This window comes from Ciconia boyciana, chromosome 18, assembly GCF_034638445.1.
Source record: "Ciconia boyciana chromosome 18, ASM3463844v1, whole genome shotgun sequence".
Classification (NCBI taxonomy): Eukaryota; Metazoa; Chordata; class Aves; order Ciconiiformes; family Ciconiidae; genus Ciconia; species Ciconia boyciana.
Window position 1 is genome coordinate 10,452,502 of NC_132951.1, and position 26,400 is coordinate 10,478,901.

Genomic DNA, 26,400 nt, shown 5'->3' on the forward strand with positions numbered 1-26,400 from the left:
GCGCTGCCCTGTTTGCAGAGGCTAGCTGGGGGGAAGCATCACCCAGCAATCCCGGGGGCTGCGTGGGCATGGGGCTGCAGACCCACCAGCATGGGGCTGGCCCCACACAAGTACGGCATCGGCTGTTCTCTGGCTTGTTTTTGTGCCTCTGGGAGGGACCCACATGGTCCCTATCCAAACACGGGGGCAGGAACCCAATGCCCTGGGGAAGATAAGCCAGCACTGTTCAGCTGGCAGAGACACAGGGGCAGGGGCCGCATCTGCCAACAAAACCCAGGGAGTTAGATATCAAACATCACCCGGGTTTCGGTGGGAAGCAGACAAGCAAACCATTAGGCTTCTTTGAAACCCAGTGCCGAGGTCCTTAATTACAGCATGCCAGAAGCCACCGGGCAGCAGGTACTTTTCGGGGCAGCCCAGGACCGTGCAAGTGACCGGGGACACTGACTCTGCAAGCTGCCCCAGGCCAGGCAGGGTGGCAGCGGGGCCAAGCAGCACCCAGCCGCGGAGGGGACACCGGGGCTTTTCTTACTTACAGGGGCTCCTGTTTTCCCTGGATGTCCTGGGGGCCCGGGGGCTCCGGGTTTTCTCTGGATTAAAAAGAGAAAAGTTGGTAAAACAAATCTCACTGACAAAGTGCTTGGAGAGAGGAAAACCCAGCTGACCAAGCCGAGGAAAAACCGAACCACAGAAAGTTGCTTAACAGCGATACTCACCGGCCAGCCTGCATGTAGAAGCTGGTAAAACGATGATTGCTGAAAGGAGAACAGGGGGGGGAAGCAAAATGTTAAAAAAAACCCCTAAATCCCTTTTTCCTGGCTTCAAAGTCTTTTTCCTGTTGCTTGGGAAGCCACAGCAATGAACCAATCCTCTAATTAATTTTTTTTTTTTGGTACTATGTGTATGCAAGTCACAGGACAAGGCTTAATCTGAGGACAATGTGTAGGAGATAAGGAACTGCTGGCCTCATTAGCAAATGAAGATGGAGACCCCACTTCTGAAGTCTGCTGAAATTCAGCTCCCCAATGGATGCCCTAGCAGCCTTGGGACACCAGAAATGTTTAGCATGTGGAGAGGCTGGAAAAGCGTTGTTGGTGAGCACAGGTACCACCACATTTAGCCCAGGTTTGAGTAAAACCAGCTGTTTCGACACTGCAGTTTGCCCCAGGTGGGAAACCTCATCCCAACCAGCCCCATCGGAAGCCCCATCGGAGGAGATGCCCGGGCAGTCGTGGCCGGCAGGCTTTCTCCTTGCTGCTCCTAGCAGCCAAATCTTTCATGCACCTCCAATTTTTCAGACCAGATGACCACAAAGAGGATAAAAACACCCAAAAGCCACAGGGTGGGCTAATCCCATCATAGCCACAGCTAATCCCATTGTATTTCAAAGCCAGTGTAAAGGTCCTAAAAACTCACAGTGCGGCGTCCTCTCCGCACGCTTCCAAGCCAGGTTTCCCCAAGTTTTGGGAGATGGCCAGGAAACAAAACGATGTCTATCTCCAACTACCAGCCATCCTCCTGCCCTCCCAGCAGCACAAACCACAGACACTCAGGAGACAAACCCCACCTTTCCTCCTCCCTCCTCCTTCCCACAGTGAGCCCAGACATATGGTCCAGGCAGCTCCTCCAAATCCTGGCTTGCATCAAAGGCTAAGAAAAGCCCCACCTTGTTCATCACCCCAATCCCAAGCAGCTGGAGGGGCAGGATTCCCACGTGCTCCCCAGCTTCAGCCTCAGGGGTGCTGGGAAACCCCCTCCTGCCCCCCCCCAAAGATCCATCCTCCGATACCAGAGGAGAGAGAAGGGAAAAAGCCAAGGAACTCATTAACGAAAATAAACACAGACCTTTCAACATATGGAAATATTTCTAATAATGAACTGGGCTCTCGGGGGCGGATGATGGATGGATGCATTTAACTAGCTCTAACACCGCACCAGGCATCTCAGTTCCTTTCAAGTTCATCCCAAATTGATTGCTATGAGTGAACGGATGCAGTCCTTGCCAGCCTGCCAGGGCCAGACCATGGTCCTCTTGTCCAGCCAGTTCTCATTTCCCTCAAAAGCTGCTCACAAAAACTTTTGGGGGGGGTCGGAGCATAGCCAATGCTTTTGCCTTGTCTTGGGAGTCAGTGAACTCAGATTCACTCAGGACAGGATATTATTTCATTAGGCTTCAAAAAAAAAAAAAAAATCCAACGTTTTAAAAAGAGGAAAAAAAAATCTCACAGGAGATGTGAACTCGTATTTCAGAGCACCAGATGCCAAGGAGAAGGGAGAGAAATTAATTGCCTTCTGCAATTTCAGCAGGAAATAGTCGGTGCTTTGCTCGCTGCAGCTCTGGTCAGCAGGGAGCGGCGTGACGGGAACAGGGATCGTAAGCAAACGGAGGGGATGGAGGATGGGGAGCGATTGCTGTATGGGTCTGTCCTCCTGTAAAACTCCAGCCTGAGAGCAGGGCAGAGAAAACCCTTCCGACAGCTCTGCAGGGAGCAGGTCATGCCCTGCAGCACAGTCTTGGCCACCCTCCCCAGCCCACCCCACAGCATAAAGCCACGCAGTCACAGGGCTGCGTTAGCTGCCGACCTTTCAGGGGCAGGAAATCCCTAAAGGTTGCCTCCTTTTTGCATGGAGCAATATTTTCTTTTGCTCTAAGGTTACCAGCCCTCATTTCCCAGCCTGACCTCTTGCCTTTAAGGGTATTGGGAGAGATAAAAAGAAAGGACTCTGGTGCTGCAGAGTAAGCTCCCTGATAACTGCGGGAACTCCAGTTCTCCTTCCTCCTTCCCTGGCTTCTAGGACTCCTCCACTACCAAAGCCAGCACTGCCAGAACAAGACAGCAACAGTTCCTGCCCCTTGAGTTACACTGAGACAACTTCTTGGCAAACCCAATGTCTGTCAACATGTCGTGAACAAAAACACAGGACAGGGGCTTGGGGCAGAATTGCAGTGGCCTTAAGCTGGTTTTGCTCAATTCCCATGAACACAAAGGCTTGTTTCACCGGGAAGGAGCAGGAGAGGCTATTGAGCATCCCACACCTGCTCTGGGACAGTCACCGACGTCCCTTGCTTTCCGGGTTCATCATACTGCATTACATCCCCTGGCCTGAGAGGTGGCTCCTCTGACTTGCATTTCCAAAGGCTGAGCCAACAACAAACCCCAGAAGCCCAGGATGCTCCCCCCCCCCCCCCCGCCCCCGCAGCCCCCAAATCACAAGCACTCGGTTCACAAGAGCAGCACTGTCTCAAGCCACAGCATTTCTCCAGCCCCCCAGTAAGCTGTAGGGGGCTGCAGAAGCAGACAGCCCCCCCCATCCTCACAGCAGCCAGCACTCAGCTTTTCACCCCTGTGCTATCTCAACAAAGATTAGCAAAACCCAGCCCGCGGCTTTGCACTCCCGTTTCCTGCTGCCGAGCGAAACACCGCCGCCGGCACTGCTGGGGTCATACAGCCACAGACACAATAGCCCAGCAAGGCTTTCGGGTGCCCCACGTCATCCTTGCCAGACACTGCCTTCCCCTCGAGATCGGCACTTTGCCAAAAGCACTGGGCCAAGTGCCAGCACGCAAACTCCCCGGGACCCTGTGGCCAGGGCCCCGGCAGCCCTCCAGCTTCGGCTTCCCGAATGCAGACAAGACTGTCTGCTCCCTCCAGCATTCCCAATGGCTAAGCACCGAAGGTGGTGGTACACCAAAGAAATCACGGTCTACGGCAACATCCATAGGCATGAACATTTCTGTCTGCAAAAGAACAAAGCCTGAGATCCCTTTCCAAATGCAGGCAGGAAAAAAAATGCAATTCTGACTGAGTGTGCAGAGCAAAGAGCGCCAGCAGCCCTGCAAAGTGCTGTAACCATGCCCTGACAACTGGAATTGATTATGCAGGTGTCTACCCCGAACACCCTGGGAAGAAGGCGATTGCCCTAGCGCAGGCATGGAGATGCTCTCTGGCACTGCCGGCTTCTTCCAGCCAACACTTCCAGCTCACTCTCTCCTATCCCTGTTTACTCTGGTCCCGCACTGCGTGCCTGTGATGGGTCTTGGGAGCATTGATAACAGCACAGTACCTGCTCTAGAGCAGCAGGAGGACAGGAGGACACAGAGGGCCTCCAGGTCAACCAAGATACCTTCCAAAGATCAGCTCTCCTGTGCTTCCCAGGAGGAACCTGATCTCCTCTAAGGCAGGTATTTATCTTCTGCAGCTGTTTTGATCCAGTCCTACACAAAACTGCAAGGGGCAGGTCTGGCCCAAGGATTTCTGGTCAGTCAATCCAAGCTCAGAGCCAGAGCAGCACAGGGCCACTCTCCACCTCATACCTCCAGCCACCATCGTCCCTTCCTCCGGGTGTGCTCTGCTGCCAGAGCAGAGGTCCTCCTCACTTGCCAGCATTAAAGGCATTTGCCCTGGAGCAGAGGGTGCCATTACCCCTCCTCACAAATGAATGAGTTCAAGATAAATCAAATGTCCTGCGCAAGGTCATTAAAGCTTTTAGAGAGCCGGAGCATTGAGCTTGGCCTCTCACCGGCCCATTACACCAGCTTGCCTTGCAAGCCACCCTGCTCAGCACCTGCTTCGAGCAGCCGATATCTGGACAGGCTGCAGTCCCATCAGAGGGACATTACAGATGCACAACGCAGAGAGCATCCCCGCTCCAGGGAGCTCCGGCCCCAGGTTGGTAAAGTGCCTAAGGCAGTTAGAAACCCAATGCCTTCAGCTATTGCCCTGCCTGGCTCAGGCAAGGCTTGAGAGGGATTTTGAAATTAAGCTTAATCACAGCAGTCGCTGTGCTGTTAGGAGTCGGGGAACCTGGACAAGGCTGGCTGTGTCGTGGCAGCGATTGCTCCCACGGTACATGGAGTTTTGCAGCCAGCTACGCAGCAGCTGAAGCACTCCTGCCTCCCCGCAGGTCCCATCCCCGCTCCTGTGCTCCCCACAGCAGCAGGGTTCAGGTGAGAAAATATCTCGTCTTGGCAAAAAGCTTGATGGGCACAAACCCTGTGAGCCAAAGCCACGGCACACAGCTGGGGCATGGGAGAAAACTGGGATACGGTGGAAAACAGGAGCAATGCTTTGTAACTGGCAATGCAGAGCAGGAGAGGAGCTGCTTTCTGCATGGCTTGGATCTTCTTTGGCCCCTGTCCTACAGAAGTAGGGCATGAACCACCCTTGGGAGGTCACGGATGTGTGTGGACCATGGGGACCCAAGATCTGCCAGTCAGTCACAGCGGAAAGAGGGATAGCTGTGTGAGCACAGCTGTAAATAGGGCACATGGTCATCCCATTTCACCCAAGGACAGCTGCCAGCAGAGCCGTCCCCGGCAAGCTGCACCCTTGGCATCCTCCCTCTGCCCCCACCTGCCTACCCCGCCTCTGCCCTCCCACCCAACAGATTAGGAATCTCAAACCATCACGAACCCTTCCTCCCAGCTCTCATCCCAGCAGAGCAGAGGCGCGCCTGCACGGGAGCTGATGAGGAGGTGCAAGTGGAGCTCCCCGACTGCTCGCCTGCTGCGGCTGTAACTCACCATGAACGTCTGCCAGTCCTCCCTGGAGTTCCTCCAGAGGATGATGGTGGGGACACCGGGGATGCCCGCAGGGCCCGGGTCACCTGGGGGGCCCGTCCGCCCCATGGCTCCAGGGTACCCCTAGGAAGACAAGGGCAGCTCCTTAAAAGCAGCCGGGAGTTTAACAGTCAACACAGGCTGGACGCATGCTCTGACTCAAGTTAGCCTCTGAGCTGAGTCTGGGTCTAGACACATTCCTGGGTTCAAACCAGCTCTTGAGATCTAAATAACCCTGAGAACAGGGAAGGCAAAAGGAATGAGCTTCATACGCGCGTGCCTGTGCCCAGACCCATCTAAATGCCACAGGTATTGAAGCTAATGCACACAGATGTGGCATGACTCGTGGGGCAACGAGTTTGCCCTCTACAGCTTGGGAAAGATGGAAACTGCTGTGCCAAGGTGGTTAGGAGCACTCTCGCTGTTTTCCTGATGGGGAAACTGAGGCACTATCCTTAATCCAGAGCATTTCCAAGCATCTGCCAGTGCACTGGGCAGTGCTGCGTGCAGCAGGAGACCAAGCTGTGCTGTGCAGGCGGCTGCACGCCGGGTTCCTGGAGCAGGAAGGGCAGCCATGGGTCTGACTAACACGGTGCTGGAGGACAGATGGCCCGCCAAGATGAGCTGGTAGATATAGCATGGGGCTGGACTTTGGGACATGCCAGCATCCCTCCTCCAGGTGACCTGAGATAAAGCTGCTTCATCTCCCTGCTCTGCTGCTTCTGCAGAGCCATTAAGTGGCTCAGAGGAAAGACAGCAGCTTGTCCAGACAGTCAGCTCAGTCCTGAGCCTGGGCTTAAAATACCCAGTAAAAATAGTTCTTTCCTCTTCCAAACGCACATAAAGAGCCACCAGACTGCAGCGTCAGAAGCTCACGCTGCCCTCTTGATGAAAAACACCCAAACCAACCCAAACCATCTGTGGTATTTGCCCTGGACCCTCCACCCCATCCCATACCTTCCTGCGTTTTCCTGGGTACTCACTTTGTCTCCTTTGGGTCCCACCAGTCCACGTCTCCCAGGACAGCCCTGAAAGGCAAAGGAGGAGAGTTGTGTCACCATGAAGGGGGACCCCAGGGGAGATCCCACGGTGGCTGGGTGACCAGTGCCACAGCCAGGGCCATCCCAGCCCCAGGGAAGCAAGAACTGAAACAGCTGATTCAGAGCAAACCAGCAGCACCAAGTCTCAAAGAAACACCCCCAAAACTGGTGGGGTGGAAAGTGCACCCTATTTTATGCTGCTCCCTTCCCACTTTCCTGCCCTGGCATCAGAAAGCAGCTCTGCTCAGCCAGCTGAGCAGCGTAATCCTGTGGCATCCATCACAGAAATGCCCCAGACCATATGGCCGGGGAGCAGGACCACATTTCCTGACACCTGGTGAGGAAAGGCAGTGTGTTAGGAAAAAATCCCCTAAAGCTGGATGACGGCCACGCACTCAAACAGTAGTTTGAATGAGGACGCAAACATCTGCGACTTCTAACTTGTGTGAGATCTCATCTAACCCGTCTCTAGTCAAAAGTGCACATTTTGGCCAAGCGGCGACCCCACTTCAGGGCTTACCGAAGCATCTGTCTGGACAGAAACAAAGTCAGATGGGAGATCCTGGCTTTTCTCAATGAAAGAAATCTGTCTGGAAGATGCTGGCAGAGACTGATAACACGCCAGGCTGCAGCACAGCATCTACCTGCATGTCTGCTGCAGAGCTGCAGCTCTGATGGCTTCAATTACAGCTGCTGTTTTTGTTCTGAGCTTGCAAACAGCCTTGTCTGAGCCCGGTAGGAAGCCTGGGAATCCACGCTGAATTAACACCACCCCAGCACAGACATGGCTGCATCCCTGCGACCACCAAGGCAGCCCCGCTTGGGCAGCAGCCAGCCCTGACCTCGCTGCCTTGTGCCGATGGGATCGGTAAAAAGGCCAAGCTGCATGTCCAGAAACAGCTTTGGCACTGAGGGATGCTTCACCAAAGGGACTTTGATCACCTGAAGTCCACAGATCTGAAGCCCATGGGGCTCCGTGGCTCAGTTCCCCCTCCCCAGGGGCTGGGGGCCGTGCGCCCTGAGCTCAGTTCGTGTACGGCACGCATTCGTGCCAAATGGCACGCACAGCAGCAGCGATGCTGGCAAGTCTGGTCTGATTTTCAAACCTTGGGTATTAGAATCATAGAATCATTTAGGTTGGAAAAGAACGTAAGATCTTAAGATCTCTCTTAAGAGTAAACCTAACACTGCCAAATCCACCATTGCTGAAGGAGGTAAAATAAAGCAATTCCTGCCTACTGTACCCAATATTAAAACATGCACCAGCATGGGCAGGGACCCCTCCCAGTGCCAGGCAGCCCCTCTATTTATCTGCCCAGCACCCCTCCTTTAAGGCGCTGGATGCATGCTGCTGAGACCGCTCTGCAGGAAGGCACCCAGTTTGGAGTCACTGGGATTTTACTGTGAGCACCACGTTCCTGTTGCAAGGTGCCTGGGGACAGGCTCATCCTCTCTGCCCTGGGTGCAAATATAAATTAGATCATTCAGTAAGTCCTGCCTCCCCTTGATCCCCCTCAAAAGAGCTACGGGGTCTAGTCACTTATTTGGGGTGCAGCCTCTAGCTTATCTCCTGAGTGGACGCCCACTGCCCTAGGTCCACAGCTGAGATACGCCAGCAGCCAATGGGGTGCCCAACGAACCCTTCCTCCAACGTGGTCATTGGTGGGTCACGGGTGCTCCACCGAGGACACCTGAATGCACCAGGACCCTCTCTGAGATGGCCAAAGAGCCGTTCCTCCTCCTGCTTCTCCCCAGGCACTGGCCACGGCCACCCCCAGCATGGACACCAACGTTGCAAAGCCAACACGTGCAGTCCTAGGGCACGGCGGAGGGACAGGACCGAGCCACGGGCACAACACCACCCCCTGAAATTTGATGGCATCTATTTCTCTCCCTTAAGCAGCTCCCAAGCTGGTGCTATTTTGTGCAAACCAAAAAGAACAATTCAGAGCACCAGGAACAACGAACCCAACGCCTGTAACATTTCAGGAGAGAAAAATGAAAATCAAGAGATCTCATCCAGAAGGCAGCTGGTGTTTTGCCCTGCAAACTGCACGCAGCACCGCTCCGCAGCACCGTCCCTCCTCCTGCAGCGTGACCCCACAGCTGCAGCCCTGGGTGCTGCAAAACAGTGGATGGCTCCTGGGAGAAAAGCATGGAGAAGGCTTTTCATTTGCCTGTCGCCCGAGTTCATGCCGTCCCTGACACTAGGTGCCTCCAGCACGATTCAATTTAAGCCTGCGAATAGAAACCGCATCTCTGCTCCTAAACAGCCAGTGCTAAGTCTGAGTAACAGAAACCAAAAAAGGAAAAGAAAACCCTGTGGGGACATACTGACAGCTGGGAACCCCCCATGAAACGCTGTCTATGAAAGCCAAGGAGCTTTTGAATACTGGCAACACAATGAAATCCCTGCAGGAAGGATTAGCAAGATCATAAAAATCAGCAGCTTTTAAAGTAAGAAACACTTTCCACTTCTCACAATGTGTTGTTTTTTTTCCCCACTGATCTCCAATGCCTTTACAGTGGATGATGACTGGGATGGGTAGGAGGCCACGCGGTCTGCGGGGTCTACAGTCCCTAAATGCCCTGAACAGCATTAGGGCATGATCAGGACTTGGCAGGATGATAAATAAACCTCCATCCACGCCTCCCGACTGGAACAGCTACTCGAAGTGTTTTTGCAAAGGCAAAAAAATCTCTGAGGCTGGCAAACCAGACGTACACGAACCTGCACCGAGGGAGAGGACCCACCGCATGGTGGGGCAGGGCTGGAGGTCTGTGCCCCGCTGATTTCCCTGATCAACACTGCCAGTGAAAGAGGAAGACAAAAACCCCACAAGTGAAAAGGTTGATGCTAAAACCCCATTATTCCCAACCTTTCCTCTAAGAATAATGAGAGATATCACCTTCAGACACCCACCCTGCCTTGTGCCCAGGTCCCAGTTGCAAGGCTGCCCGAGGCGACGCAGTAAGAGGGCGAGCCACAAGCTCAGCACACATCACCACTGCCAAAACCAGAGGTAAAGCAAAGTCCCACTCCCAAAGGAGAGCCCCCAAATTCCTTTTAATGAAGTTTTCTAAGGCAAGGGCACCAATTCTTTGGTTTCCCTTCCACAGGATACATTTAAACACCCAAAACACCCGTCACACCTTTGCTGGCATCACCACGAGCATGGCGCATGGCAGCAGCAAGGTGCGTAGGTATGAATTCAGGGTGCCTGGGCTGGGCAGCAGACCCAAAACAGGCTCTACATGCCCAGACCCCCCACAGCTCAGGACGGCTGAAGGGGCTTGATGGGACGGAGACCCAAGGAGGTAGGAGGACCTTTGGGGACCAGCAGCAAGGGCAGAGCCTGCCTGCCCTCAGCCCTGGGGAGCAGTAACAAAACATCAGGAAAGGCTGCCAGGCTCAGCCCATAATTTTAGCTAAAACAATAGCTCTAACCGTGCACGGCATGTGCCACTGCAGAGCTTCAAGCCTACACCCTCTTGCACCAGGATCTCAAACCCAGACTCCTAATGCTGGGACGGAGCTGCTCATACCCGTGTTTCCACCCAGGATGCTCATGACCAAGAAAAAAACCATCTCAGTACTTTCTACAGGAGGGAAAAGCAGTTCCCTCCTGGCTGGGTCCCCTCCTCGTGCTGCCTCCCCTCCTGCCAGCTGACAGCAGGGCTGTCAAACGCCATGACGTTTCCTCCACTCCACGGATTTTTTCATCCTTCAGCATCTGTTCCTTTTGCTATTTTCTTCTATTTTTACAGGCAATAGCTGCAGCAGCAAGGAGGTGGCTCGAGGGGAAAGCTAGCAGTCCTAAATTTAACTGTTATCCTACAAAGCCTGGCTCATCGATGACGAATTTAGTGCCAGGTCCCTCAAACACAGCCATAAAAACAGCCGTGTGTGGAGACCTGCCCCGCAGCATCCAGATGAACCCGGAGGACTGCCCTGAGCTCAGGGCATTCCAGACGGCTTTCGTGTGGGTGTCTGCCCGGGGCAGAGGAGAAGGTGTCCGCGGTCAATTCTGGCAGTGGCACTTGGTAAATGAAATGCAATTTTCTACAGGGATTGTTAAGAAAATTTAACCAAATTAGATAAATAATTTTAGCAGAAGAAATAAACATGGGCAAATATATAAAAATATTTTTTCATCTACTTCTCAAAGAAGACTGATGACTTCTCTAAAGATTTATCTATTCTAAGTTTACCAATTTTTTTTAATTTCCCTTTTTCATCTACTACAATGGATGAATAATCTGAAAAATAATCGAAACTTATTTCAAGACAAATTCAATGCTCTGCTTTGAACCACCACAAACTTTGGGGTGTCGCAGTGGTAGAGAAGCAAAGGACAGCGATGCCAGCAGGGGCTGCAGGCTGATGCCTGGGGTTTGCTGTGGGGACAGGGGCTGGAGGAGATGGCTTGGCCCCACTCTGAGCCCCTCGCCCTGCCTCTGGGCAGGACCAGGTTGAAATTAAAACCGACAAAGTGGTTAAATGACTTGAGACCATCTCTAGGACAGGGGGGATAAGGGAATCATCTTCTCCTCTCCAGGTGCTAGTGAAGTTTCTTCAGGGACATCAAAAAACCTTCTCGCAGGGCCAGGCTGGTGCACAGCCCCATGCTGCCTGCAGAGAGGTTTCCCTGCCCAGTTTCCCACAGCAAGTTGCTGGCACCACAGCTCAGCAGCCTGCACCCACCACCTGCTCTGGAGGGGAAGATGGACCACCACCCATCCCTCCCCTCCAGAGCCATCACCTCTGCCACTCACCGGCAGCCCCGGTGGTCCCGGCAGGCCTGGTGGTCCCGGCTTCACATGACCCTGCTGCCCGTGTGCCACCGGCGAGATGGGGCGTCCTGGGTGGGCAGTGCTGTCCCCGAGCCCTGGGACAGCGGGGCTGGCTGCTACCGGAGGATGCTCCGGGACACCCTCCGCTGACCCCATCCCCAGGGGACCCCTGGGCACGTTTCCTTTGGGGGCAGCTGCCTGATGTGCCGATGGGGAGACCTTGGCGAAGGCGGCAGGCATGTCCAGGTCGGTGATGGCATCACCGGGTTTGCTGGGCAAGAGCCTCCGCCGGGTGCCTGAATCACCCGTCAGCTTCTCCGTGGTGACGTTCTCCTCCCAGGGGTCAGAGGCACGCTCCTTCTTGGCTGCTCTGTGTGTTTTGGTGGAGGGTTCTGGGTGGATAAAAGCACCATCAGGTATCCAGGCATCATGACAGTGCGCAGGAGAAACGGAGGAAACCATAACTATGGACTCACCGGAGCTACCAGCAACCCACGGGCTGCTCCTGCCAAGCCCTGGCCTGCCAGGGCCGGTGATTTTATTATAGGTGGAGTTCAACAGCTCAAAGCCTTCATCCTCAATAGAAAGGCTGCCCTCCTCCTCCTCAGCCGACGGCATCTCAGTAGCAGAGAATGAAGTCAGGGTGCTCCCATCAGGCTGGAGGTTGAGGGTCTCCTGGGCATCCTCCCACGTCCAAGGTGGCCCCAGGGTCAAATCTGAATCAGTGGATCTGGAGTCCTGAAAAGGAAGAAGGAAAAAACCCAAAATTTGAAGTTTTCACTTTTTGTCCCCCTCCCTGCTCAACACGCTTTGTGCTTCTTAATTTCCCGCAGGCATGAGTGCTGCCGGGGGACACAAGGCAGCCCAGGGCTTGTGAGCCCCAGGCAGGAGCCCCCAGGCTCCAGGGAAGCTTGTTGGTGATAGGCAGGTCAGTTCAGCCACCTGCAAAACAGAACTCGCCCTCCACAAGGGACACAAGCCAGTTCTCGGCATGGACCACACTAACACAAACCCGTCTCAGTCCCACTGCAATGATCCCCCCCACAATTTTCTATGCTGGAGGGGCATCGAGAGAAGAGCTCATAGCTTAATGACAGAAATCCAAGCTTGAGAGCAATTACTAAAACAATTAAAGCAAACGTATAGAGTTACACCAGGGATCGGTCTGCCCCTTCAGCCTTTGATTTTGCTGCTTCTGCGTATTTCGAGGCTCCTGGTGGTCTCAGGGGAATGGTACAGGAGCTTGCAGCCCCCACCACACATCTCCTGCCCAGCCAAGCAGCTGCAATAGCACTCCCGGCAAACCTGCGAGGGTCAGGAAAGGGAAGGCAGATGCAAGCCCATGTGGAGCCTCCTGGATGCTTGTGGCAAATTGATTTAAGGCAGTGGCTTGCAAGGGACTCAGCTCCACGCTAAATGGTCCCTGCAGGACAGTGCAGGTCACAATGGCTCTTTCAGCCCTACAACCACCAGCGGAGCCCAGGCACCAACTATGGATGGAGGAAAATGGCAATGTTGATAGAAATATCTATTCTCAAGACGAAAGCACTGAATGTGGAAAAAAAAGAGTTAAACTTTAGAGAGTTTACCTGCATCTAAAATGTACATTGGTTTTACACCCAGCACCAGTGTAAGTGTCTCAGACTGGGCTTGCACACTGAGCCACATGCGCACAGACCCAGGGTTGGGTTGGTTGGTGGGTGCGAAGGACCTTCGCCTCTTCTGGAACAGCTGGCAGCATTTCCATCAGCCCCACACGCCCACCACCCCCCTTCTCAGAGCTTGCTCTGCGCTCCCACTGAGCTCCACGGGGCACCAACAACCCGGCACATGGCACCAAGAAGAGCTGGTGGGACCTCAGCCCTGGCTGGTGGCTCCTTGGTGCTGGTACCATGCAGCTGATGAAGAGATAGTCTTCGAGAAGTCACTAGAGGGAGATGCAGGCCCATGCTTGCCTTGCGGGGCTGCAGAAGGGGAGCAGAGAGGTACAAGGAGATATGGAGCATCCTTCCCATCGTCCTTCCCATCCTACCTTCTTTTGATTGAATCCGTTACTGATTCTGATTCTGCTCTGCACCACGGACCCAAGATAGCTAGCTTGGGAGCTAGCCTGGGAGCACCGAGTTGGATTTGCATGAACAGCAAGTAGAAAAAGCAACAATTTCACTGCCAGAACTGGTGATTCTGCAGGTAAGGACCCAATGGTCAGGAGAACCAGCTCCAGCCAAGCCCCACTTCTGGAGGGCCCTGGGAGGCAGAGGAGCTGCTGAAGCCTTTGCTCTGCTGCTGGATGCCACACCATCAGATTGGAGATTTCCAAATTCTTCCCATCCCAAGTGGGGAGGAAAAGTGAAAATTTTCATTTTTCAATTTTCAAATATCAAGTTTGAAGAGTTTCTTTTAAAAACAGCTGAAATGCTTTCCTCTCAATTGTGAAAACTTTTTTGGTGGCTCCTGTCTTTGTTTATAATTTGTTATAATTTACTTTGATTTCAAGCTTCCATGCACAAGCGATTTTATAAGCTAAAACCCACCTCAAATGAGAAAAAAAATGTGGTGGTTTTTTTTGTAAAATATCAAAATGAAGTATTTTAACAACCTTTTTTCCCTTCCAAAACCTACCCCAAACGGACTTTCCCCACAAGAAGTTCTAACCAGGGCAAATCAGCTTCCTCCTAAAAAATTAGCAGTGCCAAAACCTACTGCTGATACCAGCCATGGACACAACCTCTGGACACCTCCGCAGAGCACCTTCACCCTCATGCCCACAGAAGAGGACGGCCAGGTCCACAGTGCACCCATTTTCATTGGTCCCTCTGATGATGCAGTAGGTAAATACATGAGGGATGCATCTAGGACAATGTGTAGGTACCAGAGGAACCCACCCTGGGTCACATCCAGATCTCACGTTACCTGATCCCTGGTGCTTTCTAATCCCTGCAGCTGCAACTGAGAGGGGCTTGGGGCCAACCACCCCTGACTCCCCTTGAAGCCATAATACTCACCCAAAGAGACAATATTTTTCTGAGCCAAGACAGTCTCTGACTATAGAGGTTTTTGGGAAAACAGGAATATTCCCACTTCCTCAGTCATTTGCACAAATTTGTCACCCCACTTGCAGACAGAGACTTGACCCCCCAGAGGGAGAGGCAATGGCAATGTCAATGCATCGGTGTTACTCTGCTCCTCCAGCCAGTGCTATGTCCCAAGCAAAAGGATCAGCATTCCTCTATCACCGGGATTTTTATGCCCCAAATGGCATCGATAGCCATATTTTTAAAGAATGATGTCTAGGGTAGGTGTTAAGTAGGCAAGTGATAACCTAGCACCAAGGAGTAAAAGTTCAGAGAGGTCAGGATAAGGCAGAAAAGACAAAAAGCAAAGTAAACGGAGATGGCAAGTGGGAAAGCAAAGACTGGAGGTGACCAGCCAGTCCCTCTTTCCCCAGAGACCTCTAACGAGGACCTGTGGTCCTGCCTTGCAGACTGGAAACCACTGGATGCAACTGAAAGGTAAAATGAATAAAACAGGAGAGAAGGGAGGAGTTAGAAAAGGAAAAGATTACCCTAATTCTGAAAGGGAATTTTCTCAGGGTTAGGAAGCTCTCGAGGCCAGATCCTGCAACACCTCATCCCCTCGCTTCGTTGCCAAACAAAACTGCCAGTGGAGAGGAGCAGCCCCTGTGCCCTGGGGACATAAGCTTGCTGACCTGCGTCCGCGCTCGCCAAGGGGAAAGCAAGAACCTCTGGAGGAAGAGAGCAGCACGGGAGGACACAGATCCCAACCTTCTGGCCCTCCACCTCCGCCTCTGCCAGCTCCCTGAAGAGAAATTCTCCGGCTTCATCTCCAGCCAGCTCCCTTTAGCCGCTTTAGCAATTAGATGCTCTCAGATTTTCCCTTGGGCACTACCCATCCGGCAGTTCAATTGCCAGGCGAGCTTGTTACCATCGCAGCCCTGAAGAGCAAAGGAAGATAAAGACTGCATTTCCTAAACGGCACCCGGTGTCTGGGTAAAATTCAAGGAGATTGAGGAAAGTAAGCGGCAAAAGCTCTGCACAAAGTCATCAGAGCAAAGCACCTGAAGGGGACATGTTGCAATGAAGCTGTTTTCATCGAGAGAAACATTAATGTACAACAAATGAGCCTGCAGAGTTTGGAACAAATGCAAACATGCTGCCAATTAAATCACAGCAGTTTTGCTGCCTTCGAGGCGGAGGGAAATCAGGCTTCAAATCGTGAGAGCAGGGAAGCAGCCAGTGCTGCTCATCCGCAGCATAGGCAGGCTGGACCTGGAGCGTTGTGGCAATGTGTGTGGCCAGTCTCGAGTGTGGCCAGCTGGCACGGCCCTGCCCTCGCCCAAGTGTCCTGGCTAGCCCATGCCCTTGGCTCAGCGACGTGGGAGCCTGGGAAGCTGCTGGTGGCGGTCGGTCTGAGGAATCACTTGCAAGCTGGGCAAAACTCACCACATGGACAAACTCTGCACTGCACTAGAAGAATTGCACTGATTTTTTTTTTTTTGGTGCTAGAGTAGTTTTCAGCCAGATCAGGGAGCTGCACTGACCTGCCCTGCGGCTCACAGAGCACAGTGCTGAGCAGGGGACTGCTGGGAACGGGACCTCGGGGCAGGACAAGCCCTTTCCCTGCCGCCCTTAGATCAGCATCAGCTAATCAGAAACTCCACCCGGAACATAGCACCTTTCCCGCAGGTCCTGTGGTTTAGCTTAAGCTGTTCACAATTGTTAGAAAATAACCAAGGAAAGAGCATTCCTCTCCTGCAATAGCATCCACACAGCCCAGAGCGCAAACCAGCGTAGCCCCTGCTGGCCACGTTCTCCTCTAACCCTACAGCAAAGTCACAAACCCTACAGCCTTTCTCACAGAGGTAAGACCCAAATCTCAAGAAAACCACAGAGATCTGCTCATCAACCACTCAGGCATTTTTTGAAACCCAAAGCTGCTGGAATAGGGGTTGAAGCCATGCAACACATGGGGAGGGTGAGGACAGAGCTGCCAGGGATCAGCTTTACCCACTGCGAGGCTGGATTTGCAGACCCCTACGGCAGTATGAGCTCTCAGGGGGACGAGGTAGGATCCTTTGGTCCTTTCCCATTATACACGTTATTGGGTATATGCATTCCCTCGCCTTACACTTGGGTCCAAGGCAAAACAGGGCGGTGAAACTAGTTGAGGAAAGGCAGAAACCTGCCCTTGCTACAATGGGCTTTCTCCCTGCATCTCCATTTTGTAGCCCCTTCACACACAGCATATTCATTTCTTTCCTTTTTCCTTGCCACACAACACTACCAACCGTCAGGGAGAGGGAGCCCCAAGGGATTAACGACAGTTTGTATTAAAAGCAGACACTATTCATTCAGGCTAGCTCCTACATAGCTACACATCGCCCAGCCGATGCGGATACCATCCCACGTCTGCCTGCCGATATTCATCAGTGCCCTGAATTAAATTAGTCTTCTCAAATGTATCAGAATCAATGGATTCAATTACATGAGGGTAAAACCCTTTGGAGGCTCCTTCATTGTAACATATAAGCCAGATTTCAAATCCAGTTAAGAGCCCCCCTATCATTAGCTTTAACTAACTTGGTTTGTGGTCCTGTTTCTATTTAAGCAGGATGACTGCGAGCTGGCGGTGGTCAGTAAAGAGCTGTAACACACAGACTCTAGAACAGCACTTCTTTTTTTTTCAAACTAATACATTAAGAAAACCCCTGGTTTATTTTACAAAGTCCTTTCGGGCAAGAAATCAAATAGAGAGCCGCAGAAAAAGTGTTCTGGCTAAAACTTGATTCCATCATTTGTACATCTTAAAAATGGTTCCGCTGTTAATTACGAGCAACCACATTCCCTGCAAGGTAACCTTCCCGCAGGGGGTGTGAGAGGAGCCAAAGGGCAACCAGAGGGACCTGCAGGCAGCTGGTTCACCCTCCTCAGCCCAGCACAGAGCTGTGGGGCTGATCCCCTGCCCACCCCCAGCAAGGAGCCCTGCAGCCACCTGGGGAAGGGAACCATAGGGCACAGGGTAGACCTGGAGACTCTGCACACCCACAGACGAAGTGCCCTCAGCTCTACCCACAAACCCCTCAACAGACCCACAAAGCTCATGCTTGGCCATAGGTGCCCCTGCTGTCCATCTTCCAAGCACCCGGCTCCTGTGGCTCGTCCAGGAGGAGTTTCGGGGTAGTCTAAGATGCTAATTGCTCCTTTTAATGCACTCCAGCTAACAGCTACAAGCTCACTTTCCACCCTGAACAACACACTCCACAGCCTGCATAATGCGTTAGCAAACCACGGCAAAACTGGCAACAGCTCCATACCACCTGCTCCAACATCTGCCCAGCAAATATATTTAGTGTTATTTGTAAGCCTACAACTCCAACAGCTGGGAGTCTGGAGAAGAGCATCAGAAATATGAAAGGGGCTGAAAACTCATCTCAGGGGGAGGCAGAAGGAGCTCATTTACCTCCCCGTCCTCCTCCTGGCACAAAGGAGGCTCAGAGGTGAGGACCAAGCATTCGATGCTCTTCCACAAGCCTCTTCCTGCAGCCACACACGGTAATTAAACCCTCTACAATCCCAGCTGCATGAGTCAATTTTAGATTTGGCACATTGTAAAGCTAACAAGAAATGAGAGCTGATGGGGGCACGGACTTGGTCTATTTGTAAGTTCCAGTTAAAATACTTTTAAAAAGGGACTCGTTCCTGGTTAGCTTCAGTTTTGCTGTTTTGTTCTATTTAGTTCTATTTTGTAGTGGAGGTGCAGAGGACATCTTCAGGCACCCCCAAAGAAAATTTCTTGGCTTTTTATTTTGTAACCAAACTTTTCATCCATAAACAGACCTGCAGCAATGCAGGACATTAAAAAAGGGCTTTACAGTCTGGAAGTGAAAGTATTTCATTTGAGAGGGAACAAAACACAGTGCTGAACCCTGTCCCAGGCTGCTGTGACCTGGGTACCAGGATCTGCTGCAGGCTCCCATCTCCCACGGTACCCAAGCCACCCAAAGATGCAGGAAACTCCACAACAGGCATTTTTCTCCTTTCATTTAATTAGGCACCAACATCTTTGGGGGGAAAATAGGGGCCTTCCACTTCCAAGCTCCATCCTGGAGACCATGGACATTATCACCATCTCCCAACCCAAACCCCCAGGCAGGGCATGCAGCTCCAGCTGAGCCAAGCAGGCACCCACCAAGACCCAGGGTTGCAGGAGACCCATTGGTTTCACGATGGCCCCGCTCTCACCTGGAGCTTCCTTCTATCCAAGGCCTTTGCTAATAATTAACAGTAAGTCAAGGAAATAAAAGTGCCCAACAGAGCCATAAAAGGGAGGATTTGGGCCCAGGGAGCTTGGGAAGGTGCAGAGGGCAGGAGCAGGTCAAGACTTTCCCACTGCAGGGATTCACCAGTTTCAAAAAGGACAGACAAGTTCAAGGCACAAGCTGCTACAGCAAGAGAAAAACCTTGCTGGATGATTTCACATTCCCTCCTCGCATGCAGAAGTCACACACAGAGCCAGCCGCATGCATCCATCTCTAAAATGAACACCAAGGCACAATATCCAGGCATTTACTGCACAAGGAGCATCTGCCAGGTGAGAAGTGGCCTGCACTGGTCCCCAGGGCCACCAGCCAGGAGGTGCTGGCAGGTTTTTCAGGACATTTTCTCATCTGCAGCACTGGCTGCTGCCATGGAGACTGGGCTTGGGTTTCCATGGGCTGCCATGTGAATGCCTGTAGCAAGAAAGCTCTTAAACTCAATGGGCTGTTACACAGCAGTCTTTTTTTAAATTTTGCTGTTAAACTTCTAAATAAGAGAAGCCACTTGATGCCTACATGTACCTTGAAGTCCTAGGCAAAGAGGCTGCAAGGGTCCCATCAAATCCATTAAAATAAATAAGCAAATGCATCGCTCCACTCAGGAAACCAGAGGGGAGGTTTCTAAACACCCTGCCTTCACACACCACCAGCAGTAGACATCCACACAGTCCCCCCCAGAGATGCTGGCATATGCTTGTAAAAGCTTGCCTGAAGGCATGATAAAATTGGGTCCCTGATGCAACACCAAGCCTGCCCTGACATCACCTGCCATCCTACAAGCCAGGCCTCCACCCCACCCCACCGTCATTTAGCTGGAAGGAAGGTTCGCTTAAGGTTTGGAGCCTGCATCCATGTAGGTGCTCATGAGCATCATCACGGTCCTCCCTGCCCAGCCATGGTGGTGTGACCAGTGCTTGGCGCCGCAGAGGAAGCCCTGCTGCCAAGGTCTCCTGCAAAGACTGAGGAACCCCTTCCTTTGGAGAGAGCCTCAACAGCCCTGTTCCTCATTTATACACCCCATAAGCCCCTAAGAGGGGGGACAAATGTCAGTAGATACATAACCACCTGGGTGACTGTCATCATGGGACAGCAGCTCCCTCAAGGGGAGCAAGGCGAATATTTGTCCTCTGTGCAGCAGTCCCTGGAGGGGTAAAAACTACAGCCATTTTTCTGAGTTGAAATAAGAAATAATTTATTTTCTTCCAAAAATTAAATTGCAAAGTAGTGTGGTTTTGATGTTACATTTTCGTTGCTTTTGGGGGTTCTCTGATTAAAAACAATCTTGAAATATAGCTTTAATGGCAAAAAAAAGTACTTCAGCTTTCCAACATGACCTGTATTTCTCCCTCCAACCAACAATTTTGCTAGTTTTGATCCAAGTGCTAATTGCCTTAAAACACATTTTGCAACAAATGAAGCCACAGTATTGAAAAGTTTCAGCTACAGCCGCTTGTAAGAGAACTTAGTGATCTCATTCTGTACATCTTAAAGAGGGAAATTAATGAAAGATATCAGCACCTCTCTGCTCCACAGGGCATCGCGGGGGCTGGATGATTAAGGCCATGAAGCGCATGGGCATCATTAGCTAGAAATCATTTGACAGGCAGAGGACAAAGGGAGGCCTGGCTTAAAACGGATGCTGGAGACCCTGCCTTGTGAAAACTGCTCTGCAAAGCCAAAGATTTAAAAGCCAGTTCTTCAAAGGCAGGTCACCTGTGGATGTGACATCTAGGCACAGCTGGCAGATGGCATCAGGTGAGGAAGAGTACAGTGGGAAGCCAGGGCTTACAGCCTGAGCTCTGTCCTCACTTTCCTAAAACACCAGGTTTAAATGTTATTTTTACCAGAAGCCCAAATCTCATTAACCACAAGCTGTGAGGCACTGCAGGGGCAGGAGCTGAAGCATCCATGTATTCTATAGGTGAAGCCAGTGCAGAACAAATCCATAGGACACACACCAGCCAGGGGATACCAGCTCCCAGTGAGAAGCCAGGGTCCAGCCCTGGCAGCCTGCACTAACGCAGCATTGAATTCCTACACATTGCAGACGAGCATTTTTTAATTCATCTTCAATGTCCAGCATGGGAAAGGTCTATACTGGAAACTCTCATCTGGTGAGCTCAGGGGAAACGGGTCTTTAAGCTAAAAGTTACTGGTCTCCTAGGCACAAGTAATCATGACTGAATTATATTGGTTCTGTGTAAACAGAACAAAGAGCCAAAATCAATAGCATACATGCTTGCTCTAAATTTGGCCTATTTAAAGGAGAAGAACCAGCTGAGAAAGACAAATTAGGAACTGCTTTAAACAGCTCAGAAGTTGTCCAAAAGCATGAGAGTTGAGGCAGAAGGCATGCGGGTTTAAAACCCCCAGAAATTAGATATGGGAAGTGGGGAATGAGCACAAATTGAAAGCAGCCTTTAAGGATGATAAAACAGAAGAAAAAAGGAATTGGCATGTGATAAGCAATGTGGAGTCTATGATTCGTAGAAAATTGACTTGGACAAGGAAAATAAAGCCACGAGAAATCTCTGACCCAGCCATCCTTCGTCGCAGCACAGGGTCCCCATGGTGGCCCCCCGCCACGTGGAAGTGGCTGAACCGCCAGCAGCAGCATGGGAAGACAGAGCCAGAGAAGCCACATTTCTGTCCACGTTTGGGAAAAGCCAGATGACATAACCAGATGACAACGAAACACTTTCCATTCCAGAAGTGACAAGGAGGAGGGGTTTCTCAGTCCTGTCCTGATAATTCGAACTAAAAAGCATTAAAATAGCAGGCTCTCCTGAACATAAGCACTGATCTTTCAATTTGGCTCAGAAAGCTGGGGAAGATCCAGGGGACTGGGAAAATGCTTTATGTTGTGCCAATATGCAAAAAAAAAAAAAAAAGGCAAACAGGAGGCCTTGAGTAATTACAGACCTCTTCCCAGAAGCTGAGCCCAAGCAAAATAGTGGAGCAACTGATATGGGGCTCATTAATAAAGAAACCACAGATAATGTAATTAATACCATGGTTTTGAAAAGAGTTGCCATGTAACTAACTTGGTATCTTGCCTGAGGAGATTAAGAGTGTTTTGTTGACAAAGATAACAGTGTTGATGTAATGATCCTAGGCTTCTGTAGGGCTTTTCAGTTAGTAGGGCTCGATACCACGATCCAAACACTCAACTGACTTCCTAAATGGCAAACAGGTTAAAACCCAGCTTGGAGCATATCTGTCTACAGGAGCCCAGACAGCTAGCATAACGTGCTGCCCTAGTTATCAGCTAGGTCAGGCTAGGTAAAATGTATTTCAAAGTTTAGTGTCTTCTCTCAGGAAACACGTTTTTGTTAATAGAAGCCTCTTCTATCCAACAGACAAAGGTACAATATGATTTACAAGCTCAAGATCAGAGAAAGACAATTTTAAAATATTTTTTCCGGCACTTTCTAGCATCAAGGCCCTGGAAGAGGCTCGGTCATGGGAAAGTTGAAAATCAAGGCTGGACTCCTTGCTAAGCAAGCTACACTGATTTAAGGGAGGAATAATTGCCAGGAAATCCTATGGGCTGTGTTCAGCAGATCAGGTCAGACATAATTATACCTTAGGAACTGCAGCATCCACATCAGAAGTCTGGGGAAGAGAAACCCCTGCTGGTGCTCAACACAGCCTCCATCCGCTCTGCACCGGCCCTTGCTTCCTCAGAGAGGTGCACAGGGCTGCAGCCCTCAGCTGAGGCATCACTGTCCTCCAGCTGCTTTGGGCCAGAAGTGCAGGAGATACTCGCTCAATCAAAACTGGAATGGCTCATCCCAGTGATCCCCCACATCACTGCTTTGTGTAACAAAGGGCAGAAATTTTTGCTCACAAGTTTCATATATGGCACCCAGGTGCTGGATTTGGGAAGTGAATACGTTGTAAGCCCAAGTAATAAACAAGACAAATGATTTCTTTTTGGAGGTCCATGTGAGATGCCTCAGCAGTGCCCTGTTTTCACAGGGGGATGTTCGGGGCTCCCTGGTATCCTACCCAGATGCTCAAACTGAAGCAACCCAAAAGCCTGAACACCCCTGCAAGCTCCACATCCAGGGGCCACATTCAGACTGGAAAGACTCTGAAGGACTCCCTGTGCTCCCTGCCACACTCTCAAACAGCACAAGTGCCTCTCCTCCTTTTCCAAAGCAAAAGCAGAGCAAAAACCATTTCTAAGTAAGAGACCCTCAGGCAGAGAGCAGTCCTGCTGGCGTTGCATGCAGGAGACGTGGCTGCCCCAAGCACACAGCCATGAACCTGCAGCAGGGCACGAGACACTGGTGGGAAGTGCAATGCCCCATGAAGTTGCTCGAGCAGGAGCAGAGAAGCTGCCAATCAAGCCAAGCCCTTGCTGCAATACTTCTGGCGTATGGCAAGCCATAAAAGTCAGCAAGGGCACAAAAACTGAACCCAGGCAGAAAGTCAGATCATAAAAGGTTGAAGAGTAGCTGTAATCCTCGCTAGAGGATTCCTCATGGCTTGGTTAGATGGAATAGCACTTTATTTCTTTGACATGGGGTGGTGGTTAAAAACCACTGTGGTTCAGATCAACATACTCTTTTCTTTACATTTATCACACGGTGGATTTGGAGTGCAATAAATTATCCATAGACACCTGATCCTACCTTAGAAACTGGTTTCAGAGGTCTTCAGATGGCTGAGATATTAGAGCTATCGGAAACAAGAACAACCATCTCAACGCCCGAGAGCAGTGGAGATGTTGCTGGGCTCAAGCTGTCGGTCGCACTTCCCCCACCAGCCTTCGCTACAAGCCCACAGGGATATTTGGTATTAGCCCAGGTTACCCAAGGAGCTGTCAGCCCGAAAGGTCAAGGGAACCAGTAGGGTGGAGGAGTGGCAGTTCCCTCATGAGGGCTCGTCTTAATTAGGCAGGATGGACCAAGTGCAAGCTTTTTGTGACAGGTATTTTCAAGACCAACATCCAGAGTAAGTACGTCTCCTGATTCACACAGGCTTCAGACTGCTCCGATTTTAAAGGAAGGATGTCCTGGTAGTACTTCAACATTAAGCAATCAAAGGTGCTAACAAGAAATTAGCAACTAAATCTCCATTTACTGCTTTCAAATATTATCTTTAAGATAGATCTTCCTCTTAAAGTTTAAGTAGAGCCAGCATTTCCTTTGCCATAAAAAAATCCAAGCTTTTTTGTCTTCTTTGCATATGAATTCTCTTAATCATCAAGAGCACCACATTGTGATTTGCTTTATTCAACTGGAATGTTTCTTGGTATGATTAAAAACTAGCAAGAAAGTCCTGTAAAGTAAGATCTTTTACTCTGTATATTGGATATTTCAAAACCTCAACAAAAAAAGAATTTAAGTTAAAACTGAGACTTGGTAAAAAAACCCAAAACCTCACAAAAAAATAAAGATCTTTTTTTTGCCATCCAAGTCATGGTAACGTCCAAGCTCGTTTTGCTCCGTGTTCTCTGCTGCCACCAAGCATTGCCTGACCCAGCAGAAATACACACTCATGAATCGTGCCACACAGGAGCACCTCCTCCTGCTTAAGCATGTGCAAAATCAGGAGCAGAGACCAACATTTGCCCAGCACACTCTTCTGGTTCATTTGGCCTCCTGGTCCCTGGAAGTGTTTCTGAAAAATTACTTGCAAGGAGCTCCCTGGCTGCTGGTTTACACATGCCATGAAGCTAGAACAGTAATACCACAATTTCCCTTTCAGGTTGAAGGACAACCTGAAGTCTGCTCAGGCATTCCTCCCAGCCCATCACCATGGATTCAGGCCACCCGCTAACTGGAAAGATGCCATGCTGCAAAATACGACTCTCGCCAAGGTCTGACAGCAGAGTCCAGGCTGGAAATTTTAAATCCTTGCAGAAGTGCTCAGATGCTAATAAGAGACCTACCTTGGGTTTTTTAGCTACGAAGACCAAAGAGAATGGCAAGGAGGAGGAACAAGCAGTCCCTGCTGCTGAAATGCTGTATTTGTATGCACAGTGACCGTGTCTGACTACTACTGAGCTGTTACTATTTAAGAAGCTACCAGCAGTTTTAGGATTGAATGAGACTGAATGAGTGATTGCAACGCCAATTTTGTTCAATAACAAATCTGAGCATGAAAGAAAAGACATGCCATGAACAAACAGAGCATTTTCATAGAGCTTTCACAGCATTTTTAAAATCAAGAAGAAGTCTCAGAAGTAGCTTGAACTGTCCAGATAACTAAACCTGAGAAATTTTGCCTCTTTGGAAATCAGTGAGATTTAAGCTTTATTTGACTTTTGGTTGAATGACTTTAGGATCCCAAATTAAATTGCTTTGGAAAAAGCCATTCAGTTTAGTAATCAACTCAGCCCTCTTGCTCATGTTTAGTACAGGCAGACAGAGAGAAGACAAAAGGTAGGAGAAGTGGGTCAATACCATCCATTGCTTGAAGACTACTCATAAATTACATCTACCCCTCAAAAAAAAAATCTCAAAAGGAGTAGACTGCAATTCAGGTATAATTTAGGCCGCCAGTATCAAACATCTAATTATTGCCTTCATCCACTTACATCTTCCTCCACCATCACCCTAGCCCTCCATAATTATTTAGCTCTAGCAATTCAGGAATTCACCAATATACTAATTTACTTCTAAATGAACAAAAGCATGGAAAGTGTAACTACAAAGTATAGCTTTGGATTGTCCCTGCAGCAGAGCTGATCTGCTCCTCATTATTTTCAAACTGTAACACGTTAGTAGCGCATTTTTTTTCTTTTAATAAATCCAAACGTCAAAGATCCCAAGGCAGCTCTGGTCCTGATTAAGTGCTTGAAAAATAAACTTGTCCCAAATCCAGAATATCATTAGTCTTCCCCTGTAGACCTATGAATTTCACGACTTTTCTTATTACGGCAACATCTCACCAATTCACACCAGTCACTGGGAGAACCGCTGCCAGCAAAGCCGACTGGCAAACGAGCATCAGATGGGGGAGCACATCCTAAACAGGATCCATCAGGACTTGAGGACTAACTGCAGGGAGGAAGACACCACCTTTCAGACATGCTCAGGAAGAGTGATTTTGCCATCTCAGTTCATGATCATCATTATGAACCCAACCAGCAAACCAGCAGTATGCTCACCCGTAAGCCTGCCTGCTGCTGCAACACTTGTGTCATGATTAAACCCTAGCGCACACAGTATGAACCCAGCTGCAAAAGTCCACTTGGCCATATGTGAAGCGCAGTTTGCGTGAAGGAGCTAGCAAGGTGTAGCCAGACAGTTTAAGCCAGGCGTGAAAAGAGAGACCATCCCCAAACAGTTAACAGAGACACCTAGGAGGGTGAGGGCAATACAGAAAGGACTCCTTACTGCTCAGTCACACACACAAAAATTTCAGTTTACTTTTGCTGGCAGGTTCCCCCCTCAGGACATCGGTTTGCATGAACTCAAACAACAAACCTTGGCTAGAAGTCCCAAATAAAGCAAAACAAAGGACTTGCAGCCTGCCTCACTCCGAGCAAGTCACTCATCTCCTGACATATGTGGAGGGTCTGGAGATATCCTCTCCAGAGGATGCCAGAGCAGCCCCAACAGGGAGGAGGCAGCCCCCAGCCCCACGAGCACCAGTGGGACTTGGGAGCAGCCACTCTTCTCCCACCGCCAGACTCCCCAGGGAGCCGTGCCAAG

At 50.6% G+C, this 26,400-nt stretch overlaps 1 protein-coding gene across 1 annotated transcript in view; it reads right to left on the bottom strand.

Moving 5' to 3' along the window:
- Window positions 1-26,400, bottom strand: part of LOC140661401 (uncharacterized) — a 99,374-nt gene that overhangs the window by 29,317 nt on the left and 43,657 nt on the right. Inside the window, exons 6-11 of the mRNA XM_072883471.1 lie at window positions 11,867-12,132; window positions 11,377-11,764; window positions 6,544-6,588; window positions 5,525-5,644; window positions 717-755; window positions 537-590 (exon numbers count right to left, since the gene is read on the bottom strand). Coding sequence (XP_072739572.1) covers window positions 537-590; window positions 717-755; window positions 5,525-5,644; window positions 6,544-6,588; window positions 11,377-11,764; window positions 11,867-12,132 — 912 coding nt within the window. The remainder of the gene's footprint in view (window positions 1-536; window positions 591-716; window positions 756-5,524; window positions 5,645-6,543; window positions 6,589-11,376; window positions 11,765-11,866; window positions 12,133-26,400) is intronic.